At 41.0% G+C, this 27,613-nt stretch overlaps 1 protein-coding gene across 1 annotated transcript in view; it reads left to right on the top strand.

Annotated features, from left to right (window-relative positions):
- LOC117359821 overlaps positions 1-27,613 on the top strand; it is a 153,917-nt gene that overhangs the window by 70,440 nt on the left and 55,864 nt on the right. The window contains exons 16-19 of the mRNA XM_033943151.1: positions 2,445-3,328; positions 6,285-6,424; positions 8,303-8,431; positions 24,252-24,583. Coding sequence (XP_033799042.1) covers positions 2,445-3,328; positions 6,285-6,424; positions 8,303-8,431; positions 24,252-24,583 — 1,485 coding nt within the window. The remainder of the gene's footprint in view (positions 1-2,444; positions 3,329-6,284; positions 6,425-8,302; positions 8,432-24,251; positions 24,584-27,613) is intronic.

The following is a 27,613-nucleotide window of genomic DNA, read 5'->3' as shown; positions in this document are numbered from 1 at the left end:
TCACTTGCTCTTGTTTTCAAAGGGAGCTTATTGGCCTAACTGATTGCAAATATAAAATAAACGTAAAGAAAATGTTTGTTTATTTTTTTTTTTTTTAGAAATAAAACTATGGAATTTGTTGCCAGAGAACTTGATCAAGTCTAGTAGAGTAGTTGAGTTTAAAAAAAAGCTTGGAGAGTTTAGTGTTCAGCTTTTGCCCATTAGCTTTGGGACCTTTTATGTTTTGCTCATTGTAAGATTTAGTGGTTGTCCATGACATAATCTATTCCAGAGTATGTGTTAAGAGTGTGTGTGTCATCAACCTGTACAAATCACAAAGTGTTTGTATCACATTTATCAATCTATCAAACGTATTTGATATACCACCCTTCTGATACATACCAACCACATTAGATTATAACAATGGTTCAATTATTAGCCCTAAAATTAATAACCCATAACTAATAGTTGACCTAGTTGTTTCTAAGCAGTATATATTTAATTGTCAAGTGCATTTACAAAATGGCTGTTTCTATCTGTTTGTAACTGTAGTTTGTAGAGTACAGCAAAGGGAATGGATTTCTCCATTTGGATCTGCAAGTACTTCCAAGTGCAGCAGACTGCCCACTGTCAGACAGGATGCTGAGCTTTTGGTTTGATTGAGCATGACAATTTGGGGCCTCTTTAATATGCTGCAATAAAAAGTGACGCAGGTCTTTTCCACACATTAAGGTCATTTTTACTGCAGCTGGAAAATGGCCGATTTTCCATTTTCTGAATCAATGGCCATGTGCTGTTATCACATGGTGATTAACAAAAATTAGCGTGAGAGCCCTTATTTGAATGCTCTTATTTCTCCAGCCCTCACTTATCAGTTTCGGAAAGATCTTAAAACTTATCTATTTAAACAATACAAAATTTAATCGATTTCAAAATTATCATGATAAGCGGTTTTATTATTTTTATGGAATAATGTTTTACAGTTTCTTATCTATTTTAGTATAAATAATTTGTATTGCGTATATTTTACTTTGAATAAGTTTAGGATCACATTTTGTTAGTCAGTATCTTTGTTGAATTGTGTTATTTTCTTTATAAGACACTGTTATTTGGATCTGTATTTTAATTACTTGTAATTACTATTGTGTAAACCGCCAAGAACTGATGGTTTGGCGGTATATAAAAATAAACTATTATTATTGTCACCTGTTTTTGTAGGGGTTCACACACTAATCCAATGCTAATCAGTTAATGCATGGTAATATGGCTGTGCTAATGGCTTCACACAGTCATGCCCACTGTCTGCCTTCCCCAACCAGGCACAAACCCTCAAAGAAAAATAAAGAAACTTTATAGCGCATCCAGCAGTAAAGCTCTTTTAGGCTGCAGTAAGCCTATGCTAACACGTACTACACCTCAGTACAAGAAGTCCTTTATATGTCCTTTTAAGTCATTATGTTCTCCATTTCTTTAGGCTTTTAGCTACTGTGAGTTTAATGTACTAAATATTTCAGGTTAAAGTCACCCACAATAAACCCAGGGCTTACAAATTTATCCATATTTTGAAATCTAAGAGGATATTTTATGGCCTGAAGGGGGTATTTTTTATAACAGAGGTGCTAACATTTACCTGAGTCCCTTGGTTCATAGTCCACTGCACTGACCACTAGGCTGCCCCTCTGCTCTTCTTGGGACTTGTGTGTTTGGCCATTTTCAAGGAATGCTGCCATATAGACATCATACCCCTTTTTTTTTTTCCCCTGTTCATAATTTGGATGTTCTAGTTTGTGGATGCCTGTTTGAGATGCTCAGACTTAGACATCTCTATTCTGACTTGGATGTCCTTTTGAAAATGGCTATCCATGTTATACATGCATCTGCAGCCATTAGGTGCTAATATTTATACCAGACCTATGGCTAGCATAAGGGCACGCTACTGTCTTTATAAGCCTATACATAGCAGGTTAGGCTAGAATTTTATAAAGGAATATAGGCTCCTTCCAGGCACCCTATTATAAATTTGTTCTTCACATGCTTTGCTTTAATTCTTGAAGATCTCCATCATGGGTAAACTTTTCTCCACTCAGCAACCGAATGAAAAGTCTACAGTAGCATGCCTGTGTCTTACTGTTAATGCCTCAACTGGTCTTTCCATTCCTACCTTTTTATGGTAATCTCTTAATTGAACTTCAGTGCTGTTTTGCATATTTTTTTCCAAACAGTTTCATAGTCGTCATAATTTAAGTTTCAGTTTGCTGATTTTGAGCTTACCTCGCTCATTGCATTTGTTTATATTTGGTCTTTTTATTACTGTTATGCTGTTAACAAAATTGTAAGTTTTATGTTGCATTATCCTTGCTCTACACTGCCATGGGTGTATCTCTTCATAAAGGCGGTTCATAAATCCAAATAAATAAATACATTTTGAAAAGCATAATATATTCCAAATTATTATTTTTCTGCAGAAATGTACAGTGGAACAGAATGTTTTCTCCATACCCCCTCTCACGTCTACAGAAATCAAGGAGATATTTGGTAACTGGCTTGTAAGAGACTGTCGAAGGCTTCCCTGCCATCAGATGAGGGTTCTCGTAGAGGCTTGCACTGCCTGCCCACTCTCCCTTTATATGCTCTGTGCATACAGGGAGTCATGCCTTTGGACATCCTACAGCTCAGACACAGAAGTCTTTCTCCCTCCGGACCTTTCAAGCATCTATTCCAGAATGTTGGGCAGAATGGAAAAGAACCATGGGAAGGTATTTGTGAAAAAAGCGGCAGCGTACATCACAATATCGAGAAATGGCATTACATTGGAAGAGCTCCTGGGCCTGTTGTCTGCGGATCAAGCTGTTATTCAGGAGGTGAAACAGTATCAGATGATAACAGTTGTTACATTTCCATACGTGTTGTGGGCAAAGCTTCAGGAAGATTTAGGGACAGATTTGGTAGAACACAGAACAGACAGCACCTACGTTTTCAGTTGGTCTCATTCAAGTCTCAGGAGTGCTTGTCTGGAGAGATACCTGAAAGAGCAGGAGTCACAGCTGTCCATACACACCACCATTGCAGATTACTATTTGGGAAGTGGGCACTATGAGGATTCTAGGAAATGCAAGAACACCTTAATTTTTCAGCCTCTGGCCTGGGTTTTACAGCAGGACTCCAGGATTAGTTATGTGTTCAATCTCCGTAAGCTTCATGGGACTTCCTATCACCTGATCCTTTCTAATCAGATCCCCAGACTACTTACAGAGTGTCTGTTTAACTACGAGTTCCTCTTGCACAAGGCCTGGGCCTCATCCGTTATCAGCATAGAGGAGGATTTAAATGCAGCTCTAAGTTCAAACAGGTGGGTTAGTAAACGTTTTCTCTGACAGTATTTTATTATCACCTCAAAACTTTTCCAAATATTTTCTCATTCTGCTGTCTCCTCCCTCTCTCTCTTTCTTTTTTACTCTTTTGCCATACTTCTTTTTGACTTGGTCTCTGTCTCTCATTCTGTCTTTCATTTCTTTCTCCTTTTCTTATCACACTTGTGCATCCCAGGAAGTAGGTTTTTTTTTGTTCTCACACAAATACTTGTTTAGAATATAGGATTCCTAAGCCTATGCTGGGGCAGCCCCAAGTCCGTTGAGATTGTTGAATATCTACAATGAATATGCATGAGAAAAATTTCTATAGACTGGATCTCCAGGGTACACAAATATATCTCCTGCATATTCATTGTGGATATCCTGAAAACCTGATTGGTGGTGGGGAACCACTGTTTTTATTTACTTTTTGAAAATTATGTTTTCAATATTTCACAGATGAAATATATCCCAAGAAACAATCTTGAAAACAACTGAATTAGGATATAAAAAATGACATCAATTTTTAGTGCCATGGGGAATATAAAAACATAAGAATAGCCTTACTGAGTCAGACCAATGGTCCATCTAGCCTAGTATCCTGTCTTCACGGTGGCCAATCCAGGTCACAAGTACCTGGCAAGAACCCAAATAGTAGCAACATTCTATGTTATCGATCCAGGGCAAGTAGTGGATTCCCTAGTGTCTATCTTAATAACAGACTATGGACTTTTCCTCCAGGAATTTGCCCAAACCTTTTCTTACAGCCAGCTATGTTAACTGCTCTTACCATAACTTCTGGCAACTTGTTCCAGAGTTTAACTATTCTGAGTGATAAAATATTTTCTCCTATTGGTTTTAAAAGTACATATAAGGCCAAGTGAATATGTTAACTATTTAACTTTATACAGATTTTAGCAAAATAATCCATCCAAGTAAGATCACTGAAAATGCACATATAAGTTTAAATAGAGAGTGTATCCATTTAATGTTACTCCTCCTATTTGTAGTCTCAAGTGGACAGATTAATTTTTCATTTAGGGGCTGAATAACACTACTCTCTGGGTAACCTTAACAGCAGCAAATTTAGCCCAGATTTAAAGTAGACAATATGACCCATATAAAATACAGTACTGTAGATTTACTGTACTAAAATGCACAACAATGCAAGGCTTGAAGCTGGGAAGGCTCCTCTTACTCAGCGTAAATTAAAAAAAAAAAAAAAAAAAAAAGTCCAAGTTATTCTTTTGATAAATATATCAGCTCACAATCCCACAATAATGCTAATCATTTCCCAATAGCCTTTTGGATATGTAAATTAGTAACTTAGTCATTGCTAATGCAGCCCCTCTCTTGCTTCAATATAGACATAATTTTTGTCCTTTTGCCCCTTGTATTTTTATAAGATAGAGCCTTGTGGTGTTTTCGTTATAGAACACTAGCATAACAGATGAGATGCACATGTAGAATCTAGGCAAGTTCACATACACCAGTTGGGAGCACACCCCTAAATGCCAGAAATATAATGTATAGCAGGGGTGCCCACACTTTTTTGACTCGCGAGCTACTTTTAAAATGACCAAGTCAAAATGATCTACCAACAATAAAATTAAAAAAAAACACAACGCACAGTGTACGCATAGAATTGTTAATTATCATTCCTATTCCGGGATTTTTTCAAAGAGGTCAAAGCAGATGACTCTATGCACTGTCACCTCAGTAACAACCATAGAAAAATAGACAAATACCCACCCCCCTCCCTTTTTACTAAACCACAATAGCAGTTTTTAGCGCAGGGAGCTGTGCTGAATGCCCAGCACTACTCTCGACGCTCATAGGCTCCCTGCGCTAAAAAACACTATTGCGGTTTAGTAAAAGGGGACCATATTGTAAAATATAGACAGCAGATATAAATTCAGACACATTTTGATCACTAAATTTAAAATAAAATCATTTTTCCTACCTTATCTGGTGATTTCATGAGTCTCTGGTTGCACTTTCTTCTTCTGACTGTGCATCCAATCTTTCTTTCAGCCTGTATGCTTCCTCTCCTCCACACCTCATTCCCTCCCCCAACTTTTTCTTCCTCTCTCCCTGACCTTTCTTTCTTTCTCTCTTCATGCCCCCTTTCTTTTTTTCTGTTTCTCTTCTGTCTCCCTGCCTGCCCCTTTTCTTTCTTTCTGCCTGCCCTTCCCCAAGCCACTGCCACTGCCGCTGCCATCGGGGAATGGGACCCAAACGCCACCAATGGATAACAGGCCCCGATGCCGACGCTGCACCATGCTCTCTCTGCTTCGGGCGATCAATCTTCCTCTCCCCGATGTCAATTCTGCCGTCGGAGAGGAAGTTCCGCCCAGCCAGGCAGCGATTGGCTGGCCCGAACTTCCTCTCCGACGGCAGAATTGACGTCGGTGAGAGGAAGATTGATCAGCTCGATAGATCGCCAAGGCAAAGTGAGTCCTGGGATCGACTCACTTTGCCTTGGCGAGCTACCGGTCGATCGCGATCGACCTATTGGGCACCCCTGCTGTATAGTATTCTGTGTGTTACATACCTAAGGGCTCCTTTTACTAAGATGCGCTGGCGTTTTTAGCGCACGCAGGATTTTAGCGCGCGCTAAACCCATGCTACGCTTCTAGAACTAATGCCAGCTCAATGCTGGCATTAAGGTCTAGCGCGTGCAGCAATTCAGTGCGTTAAAGCCCTAACGCACCTTTGTAAAAAGAGCCCTAAGTGTGAGCTCCGTCCAGTTTTCACCCATGTATACGCCCACCTGTTAAGTATGTGCTGTGTAAGAGGTCACATAGTGTTAAGCACTGCAGCATCTGTTTGTATTAGTTCAGTTCACTCCAGATCATCAGAACTGCACTAATGTTATCTTCAGGGGAAATGGCCCAAAGCATATTTGTGGAATAGTTATTCATAGAGTTGTTATGATCTTTTTTTCTCTCACAGTCCAATGCCGGACTTGAATCTGTTAACTGAAGTCCTGAAGTTATCCAAGAATGTTTTACTGAAGGATCCTTGTCAGCTGGCTTCACAACTTGTAGGCCGTCTGCATCAGATTATTGCCACTGACAAACCAGTAGCGCCAGGTACCACACCTACTGTACATACACAGAATATAGAACTATTCCCATTAAACTGATTTGAGGGAATGAGAATTGATATGATTGAATGGATGTAATTGGATTAAAATGATTGCTTTTAATGCATGTTTATGGAGTTTGTACTTCATGAAGAGCATCAGTAGCAAGTCAAAATATAAGAGTCTGCAAAAATATTGATATACTCCCATGTAGAATTACTGTGAAGTCTTCTATTTTGGTGAATTTAGTGCTCTTAAAAATAGTAACACTCTAATTGTAGGCAGATTAAGAAGTCTTAACCCAGGGGTAGAGAACTCCGGTCCTCGAGAGTCGTATTCCAGTCGGGTTTTCAGGATTTCCCTAATGAATAAGCATGAGATCTATTTGCATGCATTGCTTTCAATGCATATTCATTGGGGAAATCCTGAAAACCTGACTGGAATACGGCTCTCGAGGGCCGGAGTTCCCTACCTCTGTCTTAACCTATCTATTCTGTCCAGTGTTGACCCTACCCAATCTCCTGTCACATTCCTCCCTTATTCTTTCCTTCTTCTGCAATTAAATTCATAGCTATTTTTGGTTACATGTGCTCCCTCTAAGTTGCATAGAAGCCTGCTGACCATGGTCTCTTTGCAAGGCCTGCCCTGTGTGGTTCATCTATAGACAGTTGCAGCAGCGCTCCCTAGGGGCAACTCTATAAGTTTGCATCTCCTATTAGGTGCTCCAGTGATGCATGGTGGGAGCCTGCTATATAATGACATCTGTGTGCCCAGATTCCATTATTCAATACTAGTATAGCTTGGTATTGGTGCACCTAGATTTAGATGCCTGCAATTATTCTGCATTTACACTCCTGGTTGGTCTTTTTTGTGACTTTCTTGCAGGTAAAAAAAAGAAGAAAAAAGGTGTTTTTTTTTCCTTATTGAATTGCAGGCATCTAAATGTGATAAGGGCATGAGTAATTTACTGTATTCTGTATGTTGCATGTGTAAGTGGCACCTTAACTATGTCCCTTCCATGCTCTGCCCATGTGAATGCCCCCTTGCACGTACCTTTACAGAACAGCATTCTATCAATCAGCTGCTACTTATGCACATAAGAGCCAGTTTTCTGAACATTTTTGTGTGCAAGTGGCAAGTTACTGTACGCGCTTGGTTATTGGATCGCCCTTTCTGTAGATAGAACATGCCTTATGTAGTTTAGAGGAAATATTATTTGCTGTCATCTCTGTTGATCTGCTGTTTCAGGCATCAAGTGCCCTCATGGCATATTTAATCAACACATTATAAAAACAATATAAACATAAAAGGGGTAATATTCAGCCTGCATGTTCAATGCTGGGCTATATCTGGGCTCAATCATTGAATATCTGAGTAAGTGCAGTCACCCAGATGTGTGTGGCGCAGTGACCCTGGGCAAATCACTTAATCCCTCATTGCCCCAGGTATGTTAGATAGATTGTGAGCCCGCTGGGACAGACAGGGAAAAATGCTTGAGTACCTGAATAAATTCATGTAAACCGTTCTGAGCTTCCCTGGGAGAACAGTATAGAAAAGTGAATACATAAATAAAGTAAATAAACCAGGCACCGGGCCATGTTTGGACAACAGCATTTAGGATTCAAACAATTTTTATTGATGATTCAAGAGACCAACCATGGAAACAACTGAACAATACATATTAGAGCAAAAGACAATATGAATATCATCAAATTTCACAATACCTCCACTACAAGAGTTTCCACCCCCCACAATATTTTGGGGCTATAAAATTTTGTTCTATGGCTATTTCTTATATCCTAACTCTTTTCTGATTGGTGTCTGTTGTTGGTTTGATTTATGTGATATTCCATTCATTAATAAATGCCTCTTTTATGATACCCAGGTGATCCTCGAAAATATACCTATTTCCCTGCTTTGCTGTCTCAATGCCAGCAATCATCAATCTCTGTGTTGGTGCCTTCATCATCTTGTCTCCTGACACCTGGTGGACTTCTCTGTGACTTTCTTGCAGGTATAAAAGAGAAAAAGGTTTTCTTTATTGAACTGTCAATCTGCACAGAGATTTTCACAGAGTAGCTATATATTCATTTTGGGCCCCAAAAAACCACTAGGTCTTATTTTTGTGGAAACAATGCCCAATCACAAACCCACAACATATTTCTATTCCCCTCCCCCCCGCAGCCAAACCCCCGTTGACCCTTCCAGCTCTCCCTCCCCTTCTATCTCTCCCTCCCCACGCTGACCATGAGACCAACATACCACTACCATCTTCCAAACAGTAGCATCGCGGCAGCTATCTAAACGGGCTGCTTCAGGCCTTCTACCACCGAGGCGTTGCATGTGCTGCATTGCTGATGACATCATCAATGATGCAGCAAAGAAATGCCCCAGCAGGAGAAGACATGAAGCAGTGCATTTAGATTGCTGCCGTGTGTTTAGATTGCTACCGTTTGGAAAAAGGTAATGGTATGTTGGTCTTGTGGTCGGTGTGGGGAGGGAGAGATGGAAGGGTCGACAGGGGGGAGGGTGCGCAGGGGGGGGGTGTGAGAAAGCGCTGCTGCTTGCGAATCCAGAGCTTCAACTAGGGCTTATTTTTGGGGTAGGTATTATATTAAGACCTACCCCAAAAATCATGCTAGGGTTTATTTTCAGGGTAGGTCTTACAGTATTTTCAGGGAAACATGTCCTAGTGGGTGCTGATCCCAATGTATTAGAAGTGTTTTGCTTTCTTAAGGATGTGAAGATAAACATGACATAGAGTGGTAATTCTTCCAGTTGATAGGGAATGGAGTTACTTGCTGCTGCTATACTCAATAGAAAAGTTTGTTGAAGAACATTGGTAAAAATTCACAACAAAAACTGTTGAGTGCTTATGATACTGTTCCTTAAGCACAGCCCCCTAGATTCTATAAAGTTCACCCAAAGCTGGGTGCCCAAAATTGGACATGGATCCCAGATGCGTGCAGAAAATAATTACTCAATTAGGTGCCTACAATCAGTTGGCAATTGGCACTATGAGCCCCACACCATTTTCTATAACATGGGCTCCTAAATGTCATATCTCACAATAGTCATCTTCTCCACCATCATGGACCCTGTGACCCACTCCATTCCACAGCTTATGAGAAGTAATTTCTTAGATTACTCCTGAATCTGTCCTCTTTAACCTTCATCCTAGGCCCTCCTCATTCCAGAGCTTCCCTTTAATTGAAAGAGGCAAGCTTTCTGTGAATTTATGCCACGGAAGTACTGAAAGGCTTCTTCCAAAGTATACATACTGAGACCATTAAGTCTTTCCTCGTACATTTTATGATGAAGACCTCTGACCATTTTAGTAAATGCCCTCTCAATTGACTCCATTGTTTATATCTTTTTTGAAGGTTTGGTCTCCAGAATTGTACACAGTACTCTATATGAGATCTCACCAGAGACTTCTACAAATACACTATTACTACCTCCTTTTGCCTGTTGGCCATTTCACACAAGCATCCTGATTTTTGGCATTGCCTGTTTTCCCTGTATAGCTAACTTAAGATAATCAGATATGACCACCCCCCAAGTCCTGCTCTACTTTCACGCACAGAAGTACTTCACCTTCTATACTGTAGCAGTCCTTAGGGGTAGTACAGCCTAAATGCATGGCCCTGCCTATTATAGCATTAAATCTAAGCTACCAAATTCTAGAGCATTCTTCAAGCTTTGCTAGATCCCTCCTGTATTCACTCCAGGGTGAATCCAGGGTGTCTGTCCTATTACAGATTTTGGTATCATTCACAAAAGAACAAACCTTACTAGACCACTCTTCCACAATATCATTTACAAAAAAATGCAAAAACAACTACACCAAGAACAGAACCTTGCTGCACACCACTGGTAACATCTCTTTCCTAGATCTTATTGTAGGGGTATGAAATAATACGCATCACAAAAGAATGGCTAGAGCTATTAACTTTTGGTTTAATGAATATAAATCAAGAATTGAGACTGCATCAGCTTCTCTAATATCTCCTTGGAAAAAAGTCCACACATATTATCCCTAATTCTATAAAAATCTTTGCAAACTGGGTGCAAGAATTTGGATGTGTACCTAATTTGTACTTGCCATATAATTGAATAGTAAGCTAATTAGCACCAATAATTGGCATTTTAACAAGCAATTATTGGCACTAATTAGAATCAATCACAAGTTATGCATGTAAATTTAGATGTGGGATCCATGCCTAAATTTTGCACGTGAGTTAATAAAGGGGGCATGAAAATGAGTGGGTTATGGGTAGATCGGGGGCATTTGTCATCAATAGCCTCTATGTCTTGTTTTGTGATGTATATTATTTTATGCCCCATAATAAGATCTATATTGGCAGAATGACTAGAGCTATTATGCTTCAGCCTAATGAACATAAAGCAAGAATTAAGACTGAAAATACAACAGCTCATCTAGTATCTTATTGGATCAGAGTCCGCACATATACCTCTTAATTCTATAAAAATAATTGCTGGAAATTTGGTTACACACATTTGGGTGGGAACCCAATTTGTGCATGCAATTTAATTGAATAACAAGCTAATTAGCACCAATAATTGACATTTTAACAAGCAATTATTAGCACTAATTATAATTAATTAGCATGCAAATGTAGGTGCAAGGCCTGTGGTGCAAATGTCAGGAGTGTAGCAAGCATCTGCCCTGCATTTACCATCCAGGACAGACACTTAGGGCTAGATTCACTAAAGTCAGGTTTAGCGACAATCGCTGCTAATCAACCCGATTCACTAAATGGCCCACCCCGTGATTTTCCTCTCGATTGCCCATTCCTTAGCAACAGCAGCAGATGAATCCAGAGACCAATGGGGATAGCACACATCTAGCAGCAGGCGGAGATAGAGAAACTGATTAACAGGTGGTCTTATTGGCTGGCACTCCTCCTGTATCTCCAGTATGCTCTATCTCCCAGCAGATGATGGTCGCTATTCGAATAGCTCCTGGATTCTGGCTGTGACTGGAACTATATTTTCTCCTGTTGAGGATTCTCTTCAGTGAGCTGGCAATTCTATTTCTCCTGTTGAAATTTTCTCTTCAGTGAGACAGGGGTGTCCGGCTGAACAGTGCCAGCTTTAGGGGTTACACCTGGGCCACCCCAGGTCCCTGCCTCACCCTCCCTCCATTGCTAGAGGGTCTGACTGGGTCTCGATTTTTTTCTTCTTTCTCTTCTCTGTTAAAAAAAAAAAAAAAAAGAGACCACAGTTGCTACATTCTGACCTGTTAGTGCTGTACAACCAGCTCTTACTGGCTTCAACCAGCCCTAACAACAAGCTTGTGAGTATGTATGTGTTTTTTGTTGTTGTTTGAACTTCAGGTTCTGTTTGGGAGTCTTAGTACTGTGGGTTCGGTCAACGTACGTTTAAGGAATGGATATTTTATTGAGGCTAAGTTTTATGACTAGAAATCCGTTGAGGGAGCCAGGACTTTCCGCCCTTTACATGCACGCGCTTGATTTCCTTGTTGGTTACAGCGCGGCAGTAGCGGTGCGATTTCATGCTCGCATTTGTTCTCTTCATTGGGGTTCAGTGCAGCAGTAGTAGTCCTGTTTATTCTGAGGCTCTCTTTCGTCGGTGTTTGTCGCGGCCATGTGCAGCAGATTGTGCAGGTGCTGGTTTATAGCAGCGCGCATGAGATGGGACATGTTTTTTTCTGGTGCTGTGAAAAGCACCGCACTGTTCTTCTGGTTATTCCCTGAGTCTGATTTTCTTTCTATGCAGGCTGCAGCAGGGTAAATTTTGCAGGGCTTGAATCCGATTATGTTTCTAGGAGCGTCACGTGTCAGCAAGAATCAGGCGTGCGCTTGGGTCTCCGGCGATGGCGAGAGAGCTGCAGCGTTCCGGTAGTTTATTTACAGCTGACTTTGGTCAGGGTATGCCGCGGCTTCTCTCTCTTCCGGTTCAGACAAGTTGTACGTGTTTCACCAGCTTTGGGACAAGCTTGGGCAGATTTATATGTCTATGTCTGTGTTCCTGCTCTATTCCCTTGAAGGAAGCTGCTAGTTTAATCGGACTCTGGGGTTAGCACTCAAGGGGATTACCAGAGAGACTCTGACCTGTGTTAGGTCACCCAGTCTCAGTTTGTCTCCGGACTGGGTCGACATACGGCAACTCACGGCACAGTGAGATCAGCAGTAAGAAGTGCCCTATATTTCACACGAGTATCTCATTGTCTCTCTCTTGGGGTCCCTGCAGATTGAGCCTTTATCTGTTGGTAACTGTCCTTCTTATTTGGGCCTCAGTGCTGCCCTGCATGTGTCTAGTAGTGGCATAGGATATATATGCCCAAAGGTAGTACTAACAGTTTCCAAGTTCGGGCTGTGTCTATGGGCATAATGACACTTCACATCTTCCTATGGCCAGGACTCTCTTTCTCTATTTTTGATTAGGCCTGGACATCAGATTTCCATACTTATCACGCTGGTTTCTCCTGTCGCCATCTTCTCATGGCACATGCTAGATGGACCTCCTTCTAACCAGGAGCCAGTTATCTATTCTATCAAACCTGTGGAGGAGCGCACGTTATGTGGCTGTTAGCCTCATCCCTGAAGCTCTCATTAGAGATGTGAGCTTTGTCTGATACCTCTTAGGATGCTGTTGTTTTCCACGGGGCGGTAGATGCAGAATCTTGATTGCGTCTAGTACGTACTCACTTTAAAAGACATATGTATTTCGCTCACGTTGCATGGAGTTAGTACTGTTTTCTTGTTTCCTCTTTACATTGCGAAACTTGATTTTTCCTAGGAGAATTTCTTTCTTCTTACAGATCCTACAGTTCTCATCCTGACGTTCCCCGACCTTCTGCACTTCATTCTGAGAGGATCTTGACTTCTTCCAATGACTCTTCAGGCTTTCTCATGAGGGAGAAGACGCTATAATGTCAGGTCAGGGGGCTGTGAACATTTTTCAGGATGCTTGCAACTTTGCATCCTCTTCAGGTTTCTGGTTCGTTCTTGGAGTCTCTATGTTTTGTGTTTCTCTTTTAAGTGTTACTGGTCCTCAGGGCAGTTCTTGTAGTTCTTTGGGAACTAAGAGATGTTGTTCCACTTACTGCATGGTGCCCAAGATGGGGGCATTAGGCAGGCTGGATCCCATTCTGCTGAATTAGTTTCTCAGGGTTACACATTTCTGCAGAAAAACTGGGAGAATATTTACATTTTCACTATGGACTCCGAATCGGCACTAGGTTTGCTTGCCTCTCTTGGAGCAGCGCTTTCGGTTTTGGCACATGCCATTTCGCCTACCCAAGGCTTCACGAACATTTTAGAAAATGTGGGCAGTGGTACCGTTTTGGCGCTACCAGGCGATTCACCTAATTTCTTCTTGACTGACTGCTTGATTCGGACGTCTTCCAGTCGGGCCATTTGACTGACACGAAAAGGGTGGTTTCTTTTCCTCAGTTCTTTGGACGTGCATCTTCGAATTTGCACAGCGCTCTTTTCTCCTGTACTATTTATAGGTATATCGGGGAGATGTTTTTATTCATATAGAAGAGAAATGTGTTTCTTCCCAGAGACTAGGGCAATGGGTCACAGGCTCAGGTTTGCATTCTTCTTCGGTCACCATGACCAAGAGTATGGGATTCTGGACAGGTTCTAGGATCTATGTTGCTGACTCCCCTGGGAACTTCGGCTTGCTTTCCCATTATAACGCTACAGCAGTCGCTTTTGTTCCGATGGTTCCCGGTATCTCAAGGCTCCAATTATTTGGTAGGCTCCTCAAGTATCGCTCTGTATGATTTGGTGGCTCAGCGAGATTTCTCTTTTCAAAGGCATTCCTCGGTTTTTGCTGGACTAGCTCATGGCCACCAAACATCCCCTGGCTGTCGGGTTGGGGGGCTTGGTGCCTTCCATCCTCAGCTCCAGAATCTGGTCTTAAGAGGCGACTCAGTACTTGTTCATTCTTCTACTTTGGAGCATGGTCAGGCTACCGTTTCTGGAGCTTCAGACCATTTTTTCGGAATGACGCTGAAGGTCTTTTCAGTCAGTATTATGATGGGGATATTTCTCTACAGCCTGGGCAGTAGGTGATGTACTCATTTGGCGGGTAAAGTTGTGGTTCTACTTCAATGGGTGGACCCTCATCTTCCTCTTCAGTTGGCAGATCATTTTAAGGATCAGGAAAAGAGTTTGGATAGACTTTTTCTCTCCACAAAATCTGAGCATGGCCCATTTATTGTATGTTACAGTGTACAGCGCTGTGTACGCTCTAGAAAGTGTAAACATTAGTAATAGTGAAATCTTCCACATCCTGGATATTGAGAATTTTGGCTCAGGCGTTCCAGCTCTTTTTATGGAAGTGAGATCTCCTGGAACTAGACCTCATGGCCTTGTCTCAAAATTCTAAGCTTCCTAGCTTCTTGGCGGGCACAGGGAGTGGGAGTCAGAGGGGGTAGCAGCGTGGCTTCTTTCTCGCCTCTGGTTTCTCTTTTTTCAGTGTTTTCCCCTGGCTGATGATGGCTTGGATTTGCCATCTCAAGCTCACTTTCAGGGCACAGTGTTTGTAGAATCTCTGAATTGGCTGTGCCATCCTTGCTATGCGGATCTGATGAGTCTTTCGACAGCCGGACTGTTGAGTTTCCTGGTATCTCCGGATTTGCTCACCTAGGGTCCGATCAACATGGATATTCATACTACTTTGGTATTGTGACCTAGCTTTTGAAAAGTCATGGCTGACGTGTAAGGGTTATGCGAAGCAGGTTGTTTCTTCTCTTATCCAGGCGATATAGATATCGTCACCTGTGGCTTCTGCTTCCTTTTGGAGGTTTTTCCTTTCTTGGGTACTTCTCAACATTTGCACCCTTCCAGAGTTCTTTTTTGGCACAAGTTTATTGCCAAGAGCTTAGCGTTCAATTCCCTTCAGCTTCAAGTGTCATTCTTAGCTTGTTACAAGGGCTAGGTATATTGATTTTCGCTTACTTCTCAGCTTCATGTAGTTCAGTTCCTAAACGGAGTATATGCATATACCTCTTAGAAATCCCTGTTCGGAGTACAGTCTTAAGGTACTTCTTCGCAGCTTACCCATAGGCTTCATTTCATCCTTGTCTTTTGAGACTCTAAAGGGCTGTGCCGTTGAACACGGCGGTTTTCCGAGTTACAGGCCTTGTTTGGCGGGGATTCCTATTTCTGATTTACAAAATCTGGGGTGTCAGTTTGGATGAAATTTATAGTGTAATATGTCAATATTTGTTATATTTTAGCTTCTTGAATACTTTTACTCTGAATATGTACATCGCCTAGAAATTTTTTAATAGGCGATTCATCAAATATTTAATAAAACTTGAAAACTTGATTTCTTTCTAAGGAGATGTCATCCTTTCTTTTATTACACTCTCACTTTTCCTTCCTTCTTCCTGGGAGGAGAAATGGGGAGATGTGCTTTTATTCACTGCATTTTTTTGAAAGTGCATAGCATTCTCCGCGAGCTAGGTTTCTAATAACTTTTAGTTGTTTAGATCACCTTTTTGTATTCTTCAAGGGACGTCTCAAATGTATGGTGGCGTCCTAAGCCTCCATCGCTCGATGGGTCCAGGAGGACATTCTTTACGCTTGCTTGATGGCAGGGAAGCGGTTGGTGAAAGAACTTCATGACCATTCCGTCAGAGCGATGGCTACTTCTTGGACTCGGTCCAGAGGTTTTTTTCCTTGGAGGAGTTTTGTCTCGTGGCTACTTGGTCTTCCAAGAGTGCTTTCTCTCAGCATTACTGGTTGGATGTGGGGGCGCATGCGGTAGATGCGTTTAGTGCTTCGGTTGTTGTGGAGGCGGCGTTTGCTTCCCACCCAGATTGAGGATTGCTTTGCTACATCCCATTGGTCTCTGGATTCATCTGCTGCTGTTGCTAAGGAAGGAAAAATTATGTTCTTATCTGTTAATTTTCTTTCCTTTAGACGCAGCAGATGAATCCAGAGTGAAAAGGATTCAGGTCCCAATTCCTGCCCCATACTTTCTCTGTCTCTGTCATATGTAAGTCAGGTACCTGGGGACACATCTTAAAGACCAGAAACCATCTTTCAAATATGTCCGTCTTTTATTATGAGTTTCACATATTTATACGAATCAGGTTTGCCAGCATGTGATGGCATGTGACGTAAGGTCACATGAAACTTTAAACACATCAGCATTTTTCCTATCTAGAGATTGAAGTCCAAAAGGTAAGAAAAAGCCTTGACCAGCAGAGCTTCTTAACTAAAGCTGTCTGTAAATACGGCTTAACAAAACAATTGAATTCACTTCACTACAACTCTGTTTAAACATTCATGTCAAAGAAAGAAAGACAAACATAGATGTCCTTATACCATCTTCAAAGAAGGGAAAGATAAACAGGGCCTACCTTTGCATCTTTAAACAACATATGCCTAAGGACACTTACTAAAGTTCTGATACGTGTCCGTTCAATTCCCCTCTTACGTCATGTAAATGACGTCACAAATACACAGCATGAGCTGGAAGGGAGTGATACTCTAGGTATGTCTCTCAAGGAGGGGTCTTTTTAGGAGCTGTAATACGAATAACACAGTACATGAGCAGTCAAGACAAGAGTGCAAATAATAAGAGATTATGCATTCAACTAAAGTGCTGATCCCAAAAATTAGATAAATCAGAGTTACATTTGAACTCAGCAAAGAGGTCTGCTAATTTCTGAATGTCCATAGGAGGACCTATATTGTCAGAAAGAAAAGTACAACAGCATAAAATACTGAGGAGAATTTTTCAGAATTCTCAGCTAGAATCATATCTAGGGCCATATGATTTTGAGAACCATCTGAGAAGTGGAGCCTAATTGATCAGTAATACCTTGCAAGGCGTCCCTAGAATAGTTCACAAAGCGTTGCTGATTATAATAATTTTAACTAATCCGATCAACATTCTTATTAATAGTAATAAAGGGAATAAGGAACTCAAACCCAGCCTTAACCTGAGCTCGGGCCTTAAATTCATCTGGGACCCCTCTTGGGACCCCTATAGCATCTATGTATACATGTGATCAGATTTATATCAAGACAAATAAAAGGAAAAACCATGTGAATAGGAAGGATGCCTTTCAGAAAGAATATGCAGAAGCATAGTAACCTTAACTAAAGTGCACTGGCCTATCCACTGGCTGGGTAGCTTAACAGGGAGCCAAAAGTCTCCATAAAGCCAGTAAATATCAAATCTGATGCAGCAACAATAGGGCATACCTATGAGCCAAGACAGAACAATAACCTGGGGGTAAATTACCTACAAAACTACCCTGTGTCAGATTAGAAACATGACATGTGTAATTGCCCTTATAGATGGTAACGGCAATGTCAAGCTTTTGCTGTCCTGGCAACAAAGGGTATTTAGAACGCCATAGCGCACAAAGGGGATAGGTAAAATTAGAGGAGATATTGGTAAATAACCCAAAAAACATGGTTGGATACCAGGAGGGAGGTCCAGAGGTACGGTTCCTAGATGGGGCCTAGCTTGAGCACATATGTAACAATTACTCTTATTATGTTGATCAGCAGTGAATTTCATCCATTCTAACCAAAGGTTACGTTCTGAAAACCCTACCTCAACAGCCACAATATCTTCAAAAGTGGGATTGGCAATAGCCATCATGTCAGTAAGTTTATTGAATGTAGGGGCCAGTGGGTTAGTATTTTTTGGGGTCCCCACAAGATGGCGGGAGAGGATGAGTGGAGGTAGATAGATCCCGTAAGAAAACTGATGATAGCTAGACCCACCCTTAAACCACATGTCCATAATGTACATACCTTCATCAGTAGGTCTAGGGTTGTCAATAGTAAGAGAAAGCTTAATAATTTGTGCAGGAACACTTTTCCTATAACAGTGTCCAACCTTATGAAGGGTCATACAAGTAAGCAGTGATTTACCATTTTGGTCCACTGTTTTTCAGGGTATTTTCTAGTTTATAAGCCCAGTCAGTATTAATATTCCACCCTACCACTCCCCAGAATGCACACTTATCCCCTCAACGTGAGTCAGTAACATATACATATATGTCCTTAGTTTTAGGAATCTCTGAGGACCAATGGCACAGCCTTGGGATATCAATTGATGAACAGTCCACAATGTCACAATACTCAAAGGAGAAGGTGGCAACTTGCACACTGCTGGAATTATACCAAAGGGTAGCATCGGTCTTTTCTGGATTCCAATTGAAGGACAGCCTTTGCGAGGGAGTAGTCCAGCTTGACGTCGTGTTCGCAAAGAGGTGTCGGGGGTGCTGTTTACAGCAGGAATGTCATTTACAGATGGGTATGGGCAGAAAGTGTCGTGGACCCAGAACACATCATCCCTGTAGACCCAGTGAAAAGGATTCATACAGGGAGAAAAACTAGCAGCAGCAGTGCCAGTAAGAGAATGATAAAGTTGGTAGAATGCTGCAATGAGATCATCATGTTGTTCCACTGGAGGAGGTGAAATCTGCGCAGGGAAGACTTGCTTCTGGGGTTTTAGGTTAACCCTCTTCAAGCGACTTGCGTGGATCCAAACAGGAAACTCCTCAGTGAGTGCAGCGGGCCTGGTCACAGCGATCACAGTAGTGGGAAGGCCAAAGGGGAAATCCGTCTGCTTCCGATCCTTGGAAAGCTGCTGGACAATCACCAGGCTGGAAAAAATGGGTAGGAATCTGTGGAGAGAAAGGAGAAGTGCAAGACACGTTTCTTTGAACAAGCCCTAATATTTCAATTAGCTTTTGGACGTATTCCTCCTGTATCAAGGGAAAATCTACCCATGGGGCAGGGAAAGGTCATCCCGTGAGAATCTCAAAGGGAGAGCAGCCAGATGTCTGTGCATACAGAAAGAGATGCTTGGAAAGCATTCCAAATATCATTCAGCAGCTGTACTCCAATGTGATCCAAATAAGAGATAGAAAACAAGAGAAACCATGTTGCCTGCACTGAACGTGGCAACATGCAACAATACCAATTCATTCACTTAGCATAGCCATGGCAAAAGAGAGACAATACTCAGTTACTTAAGGTTCTTAATTGAACAATCCAAAAGGATATGTTTTTTCGTGCTTCATATAACTATTATGCACTTCAGAGAGACCATACTGGTGTACTGAATGTATTCAGAAATGTATGGATCATATGTAGGGAACACCACGAAATAAATGCTGTATAAAATAAAACTTTTTCTTATAACCCCTAACTAAACTATATTCAGAATATAAAAGCTATAAGTAAAAGAACATTGCGCAATTAGGCTAGTAAGAAGTGGAAAAAGAGCTCTAAAAATGGCCAATATTATGTATCCTAGGGTACCCACTAAACTAAAACAAGTAGACATGACACAGACAAAACATAAAGTTTTTTAAACGTGGAGCTATTTCTCCATCTGTCAAGTGTGCAGGGCTGAATTTAACTCTGCAAATAAACACATTGATATAAAAAAACCAAAACAACAAATAATGTATATCATAACCATCTCATATTTGGAAAAAGGCATAAAGCTAATGTCTCTTTGGAGCGTCTCTATCTCTGCAGTGATAAAGAGGACCCGTGGAAAACATTAGAAATATCTGTGCCAAAATGGATCTGGGATGGCTATGTATAAATCCGGAAAAAACATTTTAAATTAGCGACATCCTAATTTCAGCTAAAACAATAGAAAGGAATTGTATTTTCCAATTTATTTTCAATTCACAACCGTGCCAGCTGTAATTATTGAGCTATATATCTGTATCAAGGAGCAAAAGGTCAAGAATGAAGATATCACTAGCAAGAAGTTAAAATGTCGAGCGAGCACTACGATAACCAATACCATGATATTGAGCAATGAATAAGGGAGAGCTAGCAGCTGGTATCCAGGGTTTCCCCTCTTTGCACCAAAGTCCGTCCAAAAGGGCGGCTTTGGGCACCTGCCAAACGCCAGGCATCAAATTCAGAGGAAGCTGTGAAAAAAGAGAGGAAGAGAATCCTGTTCACCCGTGAAACCCAAAAACCCATTTAAAAGAAGGGCTTGAACATCGTGAAGAGTATGAAGGGTAATGGGGTGACCTAGGATCAGAGAAGTAACCATCTCTACCGCCATAGCACAAGCAGCCAGGGAACTTGAACAGGAGTGACTATAAAAAAAGGCAACAGAGCGTAATTTACCGCCATGTTCTCCCTTCATGGTGTTACAATAGTCCCAAACAAAGAGATAAAACATATGGGCATAAGCAGGAAAACCCAAACTTGAGCTAGAAACCAAAGCACATCTTAAATGTCCAACATTTCATAAGTCCATCTGATAAGAGCAGTCATTTCAGAAACCAGGGTCTGTCTCAAAATCTGGTCATAGAAGGAACAAGCAGAGATCCATTGGCGGCAGTGACCAATCATAGCAAGAAAAGTAAGCATGTCTTTCTTGGTAACTGGGAGGGGCAGATCCAGAATAGCAGCAATGCAGAAAGTGCAGATTTTCCTTTGACCATGAGACAGGACAAAACCCAGGTATTTCACTTCAGATGTACACCAGTGCAGTTTATTTCATGACACCTTGTGACCACACACAGACAATCATTATAAAAGGTACAAACTATCAGCCTGACAGGTCTCCTGAATTATGGAACACAAAAAGTTGTACAAAATGAGAATAGGACCATGAGGGGCAGTGCATGACTTGTAGAATAGCCCGAAGGACATTCCACACTAGGTATACTGTTGCTTAAAGGTGAAGGCAGCCTCACCAAAGGGACTAAAAATAAAACATTCTTTAGGATAATGACAGAAAAAAAAATCATTGGCTGCCGGTGGAATGGTGGAAGAAACATAAGCGCAATGAGAATTACCAAAACATTAACAGCCCGAAATCTAGGACGAAACAGGGAATGCCATCAACTTTGACAACAAGAGCGATGGGCGTATTATAAAAAGAGATGGTGGTTTTGATAATGCCGGAGAAAAGTCAAGAGACGAGCAGTGGAATCTCACCTTACTGCTTTATAAAACCAAGAATGAGTAACTTCAAAGAAGCACTATAGGGGGTCAGTGGAAGCCCAAACAGAGAAGTCTGGGGGAAGGGACAAAAACATTCATGCACAGACCCTGATAATGAAAGCAAAGAACAGATTAGCTTTGCTCTGCACAAGAAAGAAAACCTCTAAAACGGAATTTTTTCTTTTTTCTTTTTCTTTTTTCTTTTTTTTTTTTTTTATGATCCAGCACAGAACACAAAGAAAGCAGCCGGTAGAAAAAACGCACAAAATTAGGGCTTGTGTACAAACTACAAGGGAAAGATCTTAGACTGATTCAAACAGCGCTTTCAATTCATTCCACATAACAGCATGTCCTACCTCAGTAGTAAACATTGGTGACACAGAAAGATTGCACAGAAAGATGGGAGCTGAAGGAAAAATGTCATACACACACACAGCCGTACAAGTCTCATTTGTCTAGGAGTAAGTGCCTTTATGACTCATTACAAAACCCATATAACAATGCAAAAATATTCGCTTATCTTACCTTATAAGCGAGGTACAGTAATAAGAGACAATAAAATCTTATACTCTATAAAAGTGTTAACCTTACAAATGACAGAGTGGGCAGGGGGGTTCTATAAATAATTTCATTCTTTCCGAAAGAATGGCAGCTGCTTATATATATGAGGGGCGCTTACCGAAAGTACCCCGAGATTTTTCCCAAAAAAACTCCATAATAGAACCCAAAGCTTGAACTTAAAATAAAGGGTTGGGTACAGGTCACCACTACCCAGTGAGTATTAAAGAACAGAAAAATTCAGAAATACTCACAAAATATTGGTGATATCATCTGCCCATCGCGGACGTGCCCCCAACTGAAAAGGATTCAGGTCCCAATTCCTGCCCCATACTTTCTCTGTCTCTGTCATATGTAAGTCAGGTACCTGGGGACACATCTTAAAGACCAGAAACCATCTTTCAAATATGTCCGTCTTTTATTATGAGTTTCACATATTTATACGAATCAGGTTTGCCAGCATGTGATGGCATGTGACGTAAGGTCACATGAAACTTTAAACACATCAGCATTTTTCCTATCTAGAGATTGAAGTCCAAAAGGTAAGAAAAAGCCTTGACCAGCAGAGCTTCTTAACTAAAGCTGTCTGTAAATACGGCTTAACAAAACAATTGAATTCACTTCACTACAACTCTGTTTAAACATTCATGTCAAAGAAAGAAAGACAAACATAGATGTCCTTATACCATCTTCAAAGAAGGGAAAGATAAACAGGGCCTACCTTTGCATCTTTAAACAACATATGCCTAAGGACACTTACTAAAGTTCTGATACGTGTCCGTTCACAGAGCCCCACCCTTTCTGGATATTGTCTGTCGGTTTTTTCTTTTCCAACTTTTGAAGTTTGTTATTATTGATGATTATATTCTGTATTATTGCCTTTTGATATTTGTTATGGGAAAGAAGTTTTTTACATGCTATGCCTATTGATGGTTACGGATGCTTGGGCAAGGAGCTATATTGGACATACAGGAGGAGTACCAGCCAATAGGACCACCTGTTAATCAGTTTCTTTATCTCCGCCTGCTGGTAGATGTGTGCTATCCCATTGGTCTCTGGATTCATCTGCTGCGTCTAAAGGAAAGAAAATTAACAGGTAAGAACATAATTTTTCCTTTTTTGATCCAGCCATGCAAATTAGTAAAACACCATGGGTTTGCATGCAAATGATTTGCACTTCTGTGCAAATCATTTGCATGCAAACTTAATAGTGAATCAATCGCTATTGGAAAATCAGCCAGAGAATTGGCCAATAGCGATTGAGTCGCTATCGTTAGTGAATCTCATCCTTAGTGCATGGTATATGCTCTATCTGCCAATGCATTTACTGTGGCCTCATAGGTAATATATCTCCTACTGATCCTCTTAGCATCATGGCCTCTCCACCCCACCCAGAGTATATTAAGCTTAAATAGAATCTTGTGAGTGATTGGAAGAATTTGTTCAGCTTTTAGAAGGGCAGTTACACAGTCAAATTTGGGGCGATTGTATAGTAGGCATAAAACAGTATTTTGAACTAGTTGACGTCTCTGAAGCTGATAGTGTGGGAGACCTATTAGAATAGAATTGCAATAATCCAGTTAAGAAAAGTCTAAAGAGTGTAGTGGAATGCACAAACATTTCTGGTTAAGGAAGGAGTGAGCTAAGCGGAGCTGTCGGAAATCAAGAAAGGAAGAGGACACTACGCTAGAAATATGAGATTGAAATGATAGTCTGTAGTTATTCCCAGAATTTTTGTTGATGTACAGTATGAAAGAGCACTCCCCTGTATAGTAAAGAGTGGTGGATTTGAAGGAGGATTTCCAGGAGAGAAAATCATAGCAGCTGTTTTTATTTGAATTTAATCTTAGCTTGAATTTAATCTTAGCCAGTCTACTACTTGATCAAGTTTATCTGAGATTGATGAATAACAGGATGGGATTTGTGAATTGTACAGAAGAAGTTGTATATCATCAGCTTATATGAAATAAAGTAAAACCAAGAGACTGAAGTACGAGAGTGAGGACAGCAAGAAAAATATTAAAGAGAATAGGACCCAATACCAATCCCTGAGGAACACCAGAGGGAAGTGATCTTGGAGATGAGAAAGAACCTGAACTAAATATAGAATAAGACCGATCTTTCAAATAAGAGTTGGAACCATTGGTGAGCTTTAGTGGAGGGGGTTGAGGGTGAAAGGTCTCAGATACTGTCTGCTTAGCTTCTTAGCTGGCTCATAAGTTTAAAAAAAATATTGTCAAGGCCTGGTATAAAGGAACATTGAACATATAAAGGATTTGTACTCCTTGAACCTAATTGACTGTTTTTGACCTTTAGGCCACATGGACCAAATAACAGCAGTTGCAGAAGCAGAGGGGGATCTCTTGACAGTGACAACATCAAAGGATGGTACCTTGAAACTTTGGGACCTGCACACTGGCAGAGCAACATTCACTCTTTATGGCATTGGGAAGAACATTGACTCCATTACTATGTGTCTGGAGAACAAGATAGCTGCAGTTACGGAAGGAAATTCTCTTCAAATTTGGGATCTGTCCAAGGAAAATTTAATCTACACAGCCAATGGTCTTCCAGATATTCCAATCTTGACCTCTGCTATGGATGGAAAACTCCTTTTGGCTTTCTTTGATGGTAGCCATTTGGTCAAAGTAAGATTCTCAAGTTCCCTTTAACAATCTTCTGTATTTTTTTAAATAACACACATACAGTAACCTGCTCTGTCATAGATGTAGGCGTGGAAGAGGAGTAAGCTCTAATTAGGAGGTCAAGTAGTTGAAGAGGTAAATCCTTGATATAAAAAAGACAATGAACAGCAGAACTAGTACACTCCAATATTCAAAGTGGTTTAGCAAGCTAGAAATGGCTCCTGGCCAGTTAAATTGCTTGTTTGGGACTAACTGGTCATTTTTAGTGGCATTGCCCATAGGAATGTAATGGGCATTGGAGCATTTTCCGCACGGCACTCAGCTGCATAGCTTTGTAAAAGGGGGCCTTAATTATCTCACTAATTCCCATCTCTAGATCATTGATATATATGTTAAAAATCAGTGGTCCCAGCAGAGGGGAACCCCAAAATTTACCAAATGCTGTCTATTGGATTTTCTTCTTTTGCATATGCAGATGACATCCAACTCCTGTACCCTCTAAATACAGCGACCCCAATGAGATAACAAATATAAATAATAAGTTAAAACAAATAAGCCAATGGCTTAAGGATAATATGTTGGCCCTGAACACAACAAAATCTTCAGTGATGTTTTTTCCATGGAAAAATCTTAAATTTTCATTGCAGATACTCCTAGATAATTTCCCACTCCAAATAGTAACAACAACGAAAATATTGGGAACAATATTAGATCAGGAACTTTCTTATCATGATCAGATTAGTTCAGTGGTTAAAAACTGTTACGTCTCATTAGATCCTTATCAAAAGTTCTAAAAAACAGAAGCTCTTAATATTCTCATTCACTCATTAATTATTTCTAGGCTTGACTATTGCAACACATTATATCATGGTATAACTCAAAAAGAAATAAGAAGATTACAGATAATACAAAATACAGCAATAAAAATTATTAGTAATTCAAAAAAATATGACCACGTCACACCACTTCTACAAACAGCACACTGGTTACCAATTACACATAGAATAACATTTAAAATTATACTGTTAACATATAAAATTCAACAATCTAATGCTCTGATATTTTTGGATCATCTCTTAATACCGTATTCTCCATTCAGGGCGCTTAGATCAACAGAACAACATTTACTTAAAAGTAATAGGGACCAGGAGATCTACTATTTTCTCGGTTATAGCACTCCAGCTCTGAAAACATTTACTACCGTATTTTCACTCATATACCGCGCACACGGGTATAGCGTGCGGGAAACTAGTAATTTATGTAAATAAATTTTTATATACCGCGCACACCCGTATACCGCGCATGCTACCCCGACTCTCCTGTCGCCCGACTCTCCTTTCGCCCGCCCCGATTCTCCTCTCCCCCTTAAAGTCCTGTCCCCACCCTGAAAGCCTGATGCCCCCCCGACGTCCGATTCACCCCCCCGCAGGACCGCTCGCACCCCCACCCTGAAGGACCGCTCGCACGTACTCGCACCCGCACCCCCATCCTGAAGGACTGCTCGCACCCCCACAGCCTCCCGACCCCTCCCATCATATAGAAGCTCCTACCGGTGACCTGCTGCTTCCTCATGGCGGTCCCGGCCCTTCTGTGAGCCCTGCATCTGCGCTGCTTCCTCTTCTGGCGGTCCCGCCCTTTCTCTGATGTCAGAGAAAGGGCGGGACCGCCAGAAGAGGAAGCAGCGCAGACGCAGGGCTCACAGAAGGGCCGGGACCGCCAAGAGGAAGCAGCAGGACACCGGTAGGAGCTTCTATATGATGGGTGGGGGGTCGGGAGGCTGTGGGGGTGCGAGCGGTCCTTCAGGGTGGGGGTGCGGGTGGGAGTTCGTGCGAGCGGTCCTTTGGGGTGGGGGTGCGGGTGCGTGCGAGCGGTCCTGCGGGGGGGTGAATCGGACGTCGGAGGGGTGAACAATGTTTAAAAAAAGTTGTAAAACGCGCTCACGCGTATAACGCGCAAAGTTATGCATGGTTTGTAAAAATCGTGTATAACGCGTGCGTTATATGTGTGAAAATACGGTAATTTACTTACGCAATGAATCTTCTTTAGAAAAATTTAAAAGTTCTTTAAAAAGTTTCCTGTATAAGGATGCATTTGAGATATAGATAGTATAACTTACCAATCATTAAATCTCATGATCTAAAACGTAGATTTTAATTAGACCTATGCCTAAGTCGCAAACTTCTCTTCCTTCTTTTCTATGCTTATTTTTGCTTTTATATCTTTTTTTGTGTGTGTGTTACCCACTAGATTTGTTTTTCCCTAAATGTTTCTTCTCTTTTTGTAAAGATTGTAGTTCATCCCTCTCACCTTCTGTACCAGTTATTTATTTGTACATATATACTTTGTATTTAATTGTATAATACTGTTTTGTTTTGTCCCCTATTTTTAAAATGTTTTACACATTGAAGTATTTGACATTGCGTGTACAACAAACCTTAATAAAACTTGAAACTTGAAACTTATGCATATCATATTGATTGGAAGCTAAGTTCAAATAGCTAAATAGGAAGTTAAATAAAACTATTATTTAACTTCCTATTTAGCTATTTGAACTCAGCTTCCGATCAATGTGATATACGCACAGCATTTTGGAATATAATTGATATAAATTATGCTTTTGCTGTATGTGTTTAGATAGTTGGTGTTGAATCCCACAATTTACCCTTCTCCATTGAGAATATTGACCATTAAACCCTATCAGGCTCATAATCAAAAAACATAGATGTCCAAAAAGCATTCTAAATCGGCACTTGGATGTGCAAGTGTCAATAATCAAAACCGTCTTTCTGTATGTCTAGTGAGGTGGTCCAGCCTCTGTACATTCAGAGCACGAGATGGGGGTGGTGGATGTGTGTTATGGATGGGCTTTGGGTGGTCTCAAGGGCGGGTTAAAAATGGACAGAACTTATACGTTTGGAACTAGACCTGTTTTGAAGGGTCTAAGTGCCACAAAGGTGCCCAAACTGACTAGATGACCACTGCATGCATCAAGGTAAGACACCCCCACACTCCCCCAGTGCTCACTGACCCCCT

Source organism: Geotrypetes seraphini, chromosome 1, assembly GCF_902459505.1.
Source record: "Geotrypetes seraphini chromosome 1, aGeoSer1.1, whole genome shotgun sequence".
NCBI classification, from domain to species: Eukaryota; Metazoa; Chordata; class Amphibia; order Gymnophiona; family Dermophiidae; genus Geotrypetes; species Geotrypetes seraphini.
The sequence above is the reverse complement of the archived record's forward strand: the minus strand, read 5'-3'. Positions and strand labels throughout refer to the sequence as shown.